The sequence below is a fragment of the Carlito syrichta genome, unplaced genomic scaffold, assembly GCF_000164805.1.
Source record: "Carlito syrichta isolate Samal-C Ts95f unplaced genomic scaffold, Tarsius_syrichta-2.0.1 Scaffold79789, whole genome shotgun sequence".
NCBI lineage: Eukaryota > Metazoa > Chordata > Mammalia > Primates > Tarsiidae > Carlito > Carlito syrichta.
The window spans coordinates 67,763-78,220 of record NW_007023885.1 but is presented as its reverse complement, the minus strand read 5'-3'; the positions used below and the strand labels follow the sequence as shown (position 1 = coordinate 78,220).

General features: G+C 51.4%; 1 protein-coding gene across 1 annotated transcript in view; it reads right to left on the bottom strand.

Moving 5' to 3' along the window:
• Positions 1-10,458, bottom strand: part of FCGBP (Fc fragment of IgG binding protein) — a 41,956-nt gene that overhangs the window by 18,185 nt on the left and 13,313 nt on the right. The window contains exons 6-10 of the mRNA XM_021710667.1: positions 10,198-10,457; positions 8,587-9,154; positions 4,336-4,928; positions 1,368-1,962; positions 1,034-1,233 (exon numbers count right to left, since the gene is read on the bottom strand). Coding sequence (XP_021566342.1) covers positions 1,034-1,233; positions 1,368-1,962; positions 4,336-4,928; positions 8,587-9,154; positions 10,198-10,457 — 2,216 coding nt within the window. The remainder of the gene's footprint in view (positions 1-1,033; positions 1,234-1,367; positions 1,963-4,335; positions 4,929-8,586; positions 9,155-10,197; position 10,458) is intronic.

Below are 10,458 nucleotides of genomic sequence, written 5' to 3'. Positions count from 1 at the left end.
TGGGCTCAGGCAATCCACTCACCTCAGCCTCCCAAAGGCACGGGATTACAGGCTGAGCCACCGAGCCCGGCTAGGACATAATTCTTTTAAACAACTGCACACTGACTGAAACCCAGGCCTGACCCTAGAATATGGGGTGACTGGCCACAAAGACCTAAAACAGGACAGTAGGGAATTACTGAAGACACAGAGGCACGATGCTCTTAGAGGAAACTTAAATAAAGAGCAACTTTCCCTATTATCTCAAAAGTTCCTCGTGACACAAGCAAACTTAGGAGTAAAACAACAATAATTGAAACTTGTGATCAAATCTTAGCTTAGAAATAGGTTACTTAACCATCATTTTGAAATATATGAAGCACTCTGCTAACAGGGCATGTGCCTTTTCCCTTAAGGGCACCCACATTCTCTCCTGAATGTGTCTTTTTTTCCTCTCTAATAAACTGTACTTTAAACCTCTCTCTGCAAGGCTCTGAAATTCCTTTCTTTGGTGAGGTCAAAGAATCCACAGAGCAACACACCACACAACACCTGGTATCAAGGAGAACGACAGAGAGGATCCTTGCCTTCAGAGAGCTCGCAGACCTGCGAGGGAGACCGACCTTAGACAAATACACCCTCAAGTCAAAGAAAAGGACCGAGTGAGTGGAAGAGGGAAGCGGAGGAAGTTAGCAGCTGGTACAACACAGACAGCATCTACTCTTTGTGATCAGGAAGGCCACCTTTGCCCCCACCTGGATTCAAAGCCGCAACTTGACCTGAGGAGCCAGGTAAGGGTTTAAAGCTTCAGGGCCCAGGTCATCTTTAGAAAGGACTTTACCTCTGCCGTGTGGAGGGTGGACCAGAGGGAGCAAAAGTAGGGGAACCCAGGTGAAAGAGGAGAAACCAGACCAAGTTAGGGTCAGAAGGAGGGGGGACGGTGTGGGCAGGAGAGATGTTCAAGAGGCCACGTGGACAGGCGGTGGGGCTGATGGGCAGCAGGAAGGGTCCAGGAGGAGGCCCCAGGTTCTACCCTGGACGGCTGGGTTCCCACCTCATAGTAGACGCCATTGTGGTAGCAGCCGCATTCCTGGATGGGCACGCAGGCCTGGCCGTCGTTGAGGAAGCCGGGGTCGCACTGACAGCCCTCGGCGCAGCCGTCCGGGCACTGCGGTGGGGCGCTGAGCGCGGAGCAGCTCAGGGAGCAGGTGTCGGCGCAGAGCTCATAGTGGCTGTGGGGGGGGCACGGCATCGCTGCAAGGAGGGGGTGCTGATCAGAGCCGCGGGGAGGGCAGGGCTGCAGCCCAGGGCCTCTCCCTTCTGTGTCCCAACCCCTCCCCCGGCCCTCGGGCACCCCTTCTCTGCCCCTCGGTCTCCCCCTCACTCACGACAGAAAGAGTCCGTCCTCCAGGGCTCCACGTGGCCTCCCGCCGCCTGGCAAGCGCTCACATAGGCGTGGATGTTGCTGCAGAGAATGCTCAGATTCCCACCCCCCAGGCAGAGATCGAAGACGCAGTCTTGCAAGGGACCCTGGGGGTCGATCACCTTGTGGCAGGAGGCCAGCGGCCCCGTGGGGCTGGTGAGGAGCCCGCAGAACTGCTCCTTATGATACTTATCCTCCAGCTCTGGGGGGCACTCGAGGTCCGGGTTGCAGCCCTCACTCCCCGGGGGGCAGGTGGGTGGTGGCAGACAAGGGGAGCCGGGCACCGGCGTCTCCCAGGCGTTGCCGAACTCGTTGGCTGAGCCTGTCTGCAAGCCGTCGGGCTTCTGGAAGTCATCCTTGGGGTCGCCGTTGTAGTTCCCGCACAGGCCACACATCACACTGTGGTAGTTGCCTGGGACGGTGACCCGCACGTAGTACACGAGGTCATAGGCCACGCGCAGGCCGAAGTCGGTCTCGATCACCGCGTCCGAGCCATGCTGGAAGGCTCGGATCCGGCCCTCGGCCAGCACCACAGGCAGTTTCATGTCCACGCCGTTCACCTGGAAGGCGGGAGACGCCATGATCAGAAGGTACACGTCGAGAGGGGCAGACCTTAGTTCAAGCCCCTGTCTCACATTGAAGATCTGCCTGACCTCACCTCTCTGGGCCTCAGTTTCCGTTATTTGTAAGGTGGGTATCATACTAGGGTCTTGTAGTTAGTGGATTGAATGGTGGTCCCCAAAAGATATGTCCACTCAGCATCTTATAACCTTTTTTATGTTTTAGTTGTGGTCTCACTTTGTCACCCACGCTGGCGTGCAGTGGCATGATCATGTCTCACTGCAGCCTTGACCTCCTGGGTTCAGACAGTCCTTTCACCTCAGCCTTCCAAATAGCTGACTATAGGTGCATGCCACCACTCTCGGCTACTTTTTTTATTTTTTATTTTGTAGAGAAGTTTTAAGTTCATTTATTTTTTGAGTTGAAGTCTCACTCTGTCGCCCAGGCTGGAGTGCAGTAGCACGCTCACTGCCACCTCAGCCTCGACCTGCTGGGCTCAGGTCATCTTTCTGCCTCAGCCTTCCAAGTATCTGGAACTACAGGCACAGGCTGTCATGCCCGGCTTATTTTTTGATTTATTGTAGAGACGAGGTCTCACCAAGTTGCCCAGGCTGGTGTCGAACCTGTGGGCTCAGGCAATCCTCTCGTCTTGGCCTCCCAAAGTGCTGGAATTACAGGCTTGAACCACCGCACCTGGCCTGAGAAGTTTTTATTTTGAAGCATAAATGGGCACAAATGGTTTTTGCTTTAAGTGTTAGTGGGTGGACAGACCAAATTCCTGGGGAAATGAACTTCAAGACCATGAGCTGAGGACCACTGATTTCAGCTAAAAGCTCCTGGACACCAACAAAGCCTTGTCCATCCACCCCTGGTTAACCCACTTGCTCGTCCTTCCTTATCCCAGACACAGTGTGCACTGGATTCTTTTGAATGTGTGAGGAATCAGGAGAGAGGGCAGGAGAAAGACACGCTCTTGGCAAAGTCTCCTAAAAACAGTCACCTGCCATTCTTCCCAAGCAGGGCCAGGCAGGGGTTGATGGCAAGTGATTTATCGCTGTTTGCCAGTTTTCTCATGTGTTAAGTGGGGGATAATAATAGTTCCCACTTCACAGGGAAGCTGGAGGAATTCACAGTGAGATGCAAATAACAAGAAAACCAACAATTCATGTGTCTTTCTAACTAACTAGATGTCAGGCGCTATTCTAGGAGCTTGGAATACATTAGGGAGTATATTGGAGTGTGTCGTGCGTGGCCATTGCACAGTGAACTCTGATACATTCAGCTATTTATCAGCATCCTCATCAGAGTTACTGTGTGCCTGCATTTTGTCGGGATCTCGGGGGAAGTATCTCTAGTGTAAATGAAATGCCAGTCTCCATATAAGTCCAAGTCTTGGTCAGAAAAGCACCGCAGAGTGGCACAGGGGCCAGCCTGCCATCTCCTGGCACACAATTCTAGGTTCAAGTTCTGCCTTTGCTGGGGGCTTTGGGCCAGTGATGAGACCACCCCCTTCCCAAAATAAAGCAAATTGTAGTGCCTCCAGTTCCTGTTGCAAGGATGACAGGACACCATGGACATGAGGTGCTTGGCAGTCAGCAAGGTCTGGAATCCGCTATATAAAAACTATAGCTGCTGGCCAGATGCGGTGGGTCCTGCCTATAATCCCAGCATTTTGAAAGGCAGAGAAAGGAGTTCTTGACCCCAGGAGTTCGGGACCAGTCTGTGCAACATAGCGAGACGTCATCTCTACACAAAAATTTACAAATTAGCCGGGTGTGGTGGCATGGGCCTGTAGTCCTGGCTACTTGGGAGGCTGAGGCTGGAGGATCGCTTGAGCTCAGGGAGCTGTGATCATCCTCTCTACACTCCAGCCTAGGTGACAGAGTAAAACTCTGACTCAAATAAATAGATAGACAACTGTAGTTGCTGTTTTTGTTAAGGCAGTGATAGTGTCATGCACAGATTGACCTCTGTCCTCAAAAGCTTTCCTACCCCTGAACTTTCCCAATCTCTGATGGTACCACATCCTGCCAATGGGTAGGGGACCAGGTAGGTGACTAGGGTGAGGTGAAGAGAGGCTGGGATGGAAGGGAGGAGGCAGTAGGAGAGACATTCAGAGGGGCAGACTGAGAGACAAAGAGAGAGGGAGACTGAGCCACATGGGAGCAGGTCCCAGGTTCCCAAGGCCTCCTTTCTCCTTGGCTTCCCCTCTGGGGTCTGACCAGTGCGTCCTCTCCTCAGGGACCTCAGCCTCCCACATCCACTCTGGGTTCTGTGACCCCTCTGTGTCCTGAGTTGAGCACTGCCCACACCCAACCCACAGATTGCCCCCACGCAGGGCTCCTTCTCACATGCTCCCCCTCTGTTCTCACCGTGACCTTCCACTGACTCTGCTCCAGCCTCAGGGTGAAGTTCGCCACCTGGACCGTGATCACCCTGGTCACACTGACTTTCCCATTGCCCCAGGCCACGTTCTCCTGCAGGACGGCAAACTGGTGCAGGCCAGGCCGGGTTCCGCAGGTCTGAGCCAGCACGTACACGCAGGTGCCCATGAAGTCAAAGCGGCGGCCGTCGAAGGTGGTGTAGTGGGGGTCTCCTGACGCCTGGCAGGTGGCAGATCCCACAGCCACGCAGCCCAGGATGCCATTGGATGGCTGGCAGACCTCGTGGGGGCCGCAGGCAGAGGGTTCACAGGACACCAGACCGCCCTCTTGGCAGTGGCAGAGGGAACCGCATCCAGGGCCAGGGTAGAACGTCTGGCCTGGTGGGTGGTAGGTGCCCTGGTGTACGCAGCCACAGGAGGCCAGGGGCATGCAGGACTCACCACTGAGCACGAAACCCTCATCACACACGCAGCCCTCGTGGCACTCTGAGCCACAGCCCCCTGGCACTGGGAGGTCTCCACAAGACAGCGGGCAGCCATGGGAACAGACCTCATAGTGGCTGTGGGGTGGGCAGTTCAGTGCTGTCGAGAGAGGGAGGGGTCATCAAGATCAGGGATTCCCGCGCCAAGGGTGACACAGCTGACCCCCAACACATATGCATGCACATACACCAGCTCACACACACTCACATGGAAGCAGCTCAGTTGCAAGGAGCTCCCATGTTCAGTGGGGCTGGGGGACCAGACTATATCACAGTTAATCTGGTCCTTAGAACTAAGATTTTTTCCAATTTAACTATGATTTGGTTATCTATGATGACTTTAATAACCTTATTCAAGTTGGTTACAGATTGTTGATGCCTGGTACATATTTTAAGCATGAACATTTGTATTTGTGTATACGTGTGAGTGTGTGTGTACAATCTATGCAGTGTATTTGTGAATGCAGTACTCTTAGCTTCTTCCTTCTATAGGCGTAATTCAAATATTTAGCCAATGCTATAGAGAAAAAGAACTCTTCCTGTTCCTCTCCGAAAACTCCAGTCACTCTAATCTATGAAAACCAAACCAAACAAACAAACAAACAAACAAACACACAAACAAAAACCACCACAACAAAACAGGCCAGGTGTGGTGTCTCATCCCTGTAGTTCTAGAACTTTGGGAGGTTGAGATGGGAAGATTGCCTGAGCCCAGGATGTTGAGGTTGTGGTGAGCTGTGATTGTGCTATTGCACTCCAGCCTGGGTGACAGAATGAGACCCCGACTCAAACAAACAAACAAGGCTAAAACTTTATCTGTGCTGTCTGGTATGGTAGTCACAAGCCACTTGTGACCATTGAAATGTAAGTTAATGAAAATTAAATAAAATGGAAGATTTAGTTCCTGGGTCACATCAGTCCCATTTTAAGTGCTCAGCAGCCACATGTGATCAGCAGTGACTTGGTATTTACTTGGAAGGTCAACCATGAAACATTTACATCATCACTGAATTCTGTTGGGTAGCACTGCCCTAGAGCTAATATCCGGTTTTTGGGAGAATTGAGGACAGAGGGACAAGTTCAACAATACCACAAAGAAGCATCTAGCAAAACAAAAAACAAACAAAACAAAAAACCCCAAACAAAAAAAACTGATGCTCAGCCCTGCCTCATTCTAACAATATAAGTGAAATTTAGAGGGGTGGCAGTGGGGAGCCCTGTCCATCTCACTAAGAGATGACTTTACAAGACATTTTACTTTGTATGTTTAGTAGTTTCATCAGTTGTGTCCAAATGATACTTGCAATTCTATCTTACTCCATACTTTTTTTCAGGGTCATCAGCGTCTCACTCTGTCACTCAGGCTGGAGTGCAGTGGCATGCTCATGGCCACTGCAGTCTCTACCTGCCGAGCTCAGGCGATCCTTCCGCCTCAGCCTTCCAAGTAGCTGGAACCACAGGCACACGCCACCCACCTGGCTAATTTTTTGATTTATTATAGAGATGAGGTCTTGCCAGTTTGCCCAGGTGGGTCTCAAACCCATGGGCTCAGACAATCCTCTCACCTCAGCCTCCCAAAGTGCTGGGATTATAGGCATGAGCCACTGGGCCCAGCTCTTACTCCATACTTTAGGAAACAAACAAACAAAAAAAAACCACATTGGTCTTGAGCCTTTTGGTCTCAGGAATTTCTAAAAATTCTCAAATCTTATGCATACATGTATATGTGGCAGAGAAGTGTTAGAGGGATCATGCCACAGGCTGCCAGTGGTCCCCTCTTGACTCTGGGCACAGCTGTGGTGCTTGCTTTGGCCAGGGGGACATTAGCAACCATAGTGCCAACCAGATCCTTGGAAAGTACTTGCCCACTGGGGCTTGTCTGCTCTCGTGGTCTTCGGAATCTTGAGAGCAACTTGGGAAGAAGCCTGGGCTAGAGGATGAGACCAAGTGGAGCAGAAACAAGCAATTCCAGGTGAACCTTCCCCAAACCAACAGCCTGACAGCTGCCAGTAGTGCAAAATCACTGCAGATCATCCAGTCTAAGCCACCAGCAATCCCACAGCCCACAGAGATCAATCAAGCTGGCCCAAGTTGGGAGAACAGTCCAGCAGACCCCAAAGTCACATGAAAGAATAAATACTTATTGTTTTAAACCACCAAGCCTTGGGGTTATTTGTTACACAGCAAAAACTAACTGATGCAGTGAGTTAAAAAAAATAGACTTTCATGTATACAAGTGTGTTACTTTAGGTTAGATTCTATTAGAACTAAAAACCATTAGAACATCAGTTCAGAAGGGCAAGGACTTTTTTTTCTTGTTTTTTCCTCTAACGCAATCTGAGTGCACAGAACAGTGCCTGGAATACAGTAGATGTTTTTGAATGTTTTGAATATTTGTTGAATGAATGAATATAAGTTGAAGGAGAAAAAGGAATGATGTAACATTCATGTATTTATGTTTTTCAGTGGACAATGATGTGTACCCCTGTGTGCTGTGTATCTTTTGAGTACATGTAAGAGAGTAACATCAGTAACAATTTTATTTTAAAATGTCAATATTAGGTAAGAATTATGGAAATTCAATGACGGATATATGAGTGTTCATTATCCTAGTCTGCTTTTGGGTGTGTTCAATTTTTTCCATAATAAAAGGTTTTAAAAGTTGAAAGTTATCATTTGCTAGAAATGATATTCTTTATCATTATCTATGTTTAGGGCAAAAAACTGGATATATATGGTTCTATTAAGTTAAAAACTTTAGAAGTCAGAATAGTAGTTACTTCTTGTGGTGGGGGACCTAGCATGTTTTTTTTCTTGAACTTGGGGCTATTTACACAAATTTGTTTTCTTGCTGAAGAGAGGTCAAGCTATTTGCTTATGATATGTATATGATATGTACATGCATTATATTTAAACAATACATTTTAAAATTTAAAAACCAGATGAGGGGATACGTGGTTTTCCAAACTTCTTTTATAGACTAGCAAACACATTTGAAGACCATTCACACACCCACCTCTGAAGGCAGGTTCTCAAACTGACTGTCCTAGCAGCCAGGCAAATGTTGTAAATGACTGAAGTTGTCCAGATGGGGACCAAGAAGAGCGGGAGAAGGGACCAAACTCTTTCTTTTTTTTCTTTTTCTTTTTTTGCGTTGGCGTCTCACTCTGTCACCTAGACTGGAGTGCAGTGGCATGCTCATGGCCACCGCAGCTTTGCCCTGCTGGGCTCAGGTGATCCTTCCACCTCAGCCTTCCAAGTAGCCGGAACTACAGGTGTGTGCCACCACACCCAGCTATTTTTATTTATTTATTGTAGAGACCAGGTCTCACCAAGTTGCCCAGGCTGGTCTCAAACTCCTGGGCTCAGGCAGTCCTCTTGTCTCTGCCTCCCAAAGTGCTGGGATTACAGGCGTGAGCCACCGTGCCCGGCCGGGACCAGACTCCTTCTGAAGGAAGCACCACTGCATATCTCTGAATGACAGTTGGCATGCGAGAATCAGACCCAGGGCCACTAGATGTACTCAGCTATTTTACAAATACTGACTGCATGTCCACCATCTGTGTGCCTTTTTCGCTGTCATGATCTCAGGCATGTAACTGAACCTTTCTGAATCTCCATTTCCTCATCTGTTGAATGGGCATAGCCACAGTCCCTATCTCAAAGGGTGGCTGTAAGGATTCAATAAATTAATGGTATTTATGCATTAATGACTGTACCTAAAGCTGAGCTCCCCAGTTGCCACTCCCGGTACTCACGGCAAAGTTCCTCGCTCCTCCAGGGGTGCACGGTGGCCCCGGTCGCCTGGCATGCAGCAGCATATGTGGCCAGTGCATCACACAGAGGCCCGGACTGGCCTGGCAGCAGGCAGTGGTCATAGACACAGTCGCGCACAGCACCTTGGGGGTCCAGAGTGTTGTGGCACTCCCGGAAGGGCCCCTCGGGGTCAGCAAGGATTCCACACTCTTTCTTGCTCTGCAGCTGCTGGGCCACCAGGGAGTCCAGTTTGGGACAGTCACCTGGGTCAGCTGCTCCACATCCAGGCCTCGTCTCTGCCTGCCAGCTGTTCCCGAAGGCCAGAGCATTGGCGGCTTGGCCCCCACCCTGCAGAGCCAGGTCGTCACTTGGGTCCCCGTTGAAGTTCCCGCAGAGCCCACACAGGGCCCCAGCATAGCTACCAGGCACCTTGACAGTCACTCGGGAGTCCCAGTTGTAAGTGACCATCAGGCCAGAGTCTGTGCGCACAACAGCATCACTGCCCTGGCGGAACACGTGCACCTGCCCATCTGCCGCCTGGAAGGGCAGGTACTGAAGGACGCCATCCACCTGGGTAGGGATGCAGAAGGGCCAGGTGGTCAGGGAACTCATGGCTCTGTGGACCACCCCTCCCTCACTCGGCTCCAGCCACCCTGACCTTGTTGTTCTCTTGAACACGTGATGCTTGGTCCCACCTCGGGGCCTTTGCACTTGCTGTCCCCACTGCCTGGCACACCGTTCACCACTTTTCAACCCTGAAGGGTCAGCTTAAATCCAGATCCCTAACACGTGGCCTTCAAAGCTCACACGATCTGCCTCCTTACCTCCCTGACCTTGCCTTTTCCTGCTTGCCTCCCTCTCTCTGCTCCAGTCCCACTGGCTTCCTTGACAGTCCTCTGGCTTTCCCAGCTTAGTCTAGCCCCAGGGTCTTTGTCCTTTGCTGAGAACACCACCCCCTTTCTCCTGGATGCGTCCCTTCTTTCTTCCAGGACTTGTCTTAAATGCAAGCCCCTTACCTGGAAGGTCCTTCTTGACCTCAGCCCTGTCCACCTTTGTATCTCCATCACCGCCCACTCACTCACTCAGCTGCAGCCACCGATCCTATCAAGTGCATCACACCACAGGACCTTTGCACCTGCTATTCTTCTCTCCTTCTGGAATACTACCCATCTCTCTTCACCTGACCATCCTCACCTCTTTTTTTAGGTGTCAGCTGTGAACCAAACCCTACAATGGCCTAAAAGGCCCTCAGTGATCTGAGACCCACTATGCTTCAAACTAATCTCCCAGTGCCAACCCATTCTCTATCCCTGCAACTCCAGCCATGCAGGCACCTTGAGTTCACCAAGCTCAGCTCAGCTCAGCCTCAGCGCCCCTGCCCCTGCGGTACACACTACTGGCAACACTCCCACCCTCTTCCATGACCTTATTCTTTGCCTGGCTGCATACCCCCCATTCTTCGCATCTCTGTTGAAGATCTCAAGCGATCCTCCCCCCTAGGCCTCCCAAAGTGCTGGGATTACAGGCGTGAGCCACCGCGTCTGACCCAGAGCTGCCACTTTTTAGGGGGGATTTCCTGTCCCTCCACCCAGCCCTGGCGCCGCGTCACTCACCAGCACTCGCCCGGGGTGCTCTCTGCGCACGGCCACCTTCACCCCGCGGGCCTCCACCCGCACGGCACGCGTGTAGCTCACGGTCTGGCTGCCCCGATGCTCATTCTCCACCAGCACCCGGAAGGCGGGCAGCGCCGCGTCCTGGCCGCACGAGCCCACCAGCAGGTACGTGCAGGTGCCCATGAAGTCGAAGCGCCGGCCGTCGAAGCTCACGTAGTGCGGGTCCCCGGACGCCTGGCAGCTCCCGAAGCGGTCGGGGTA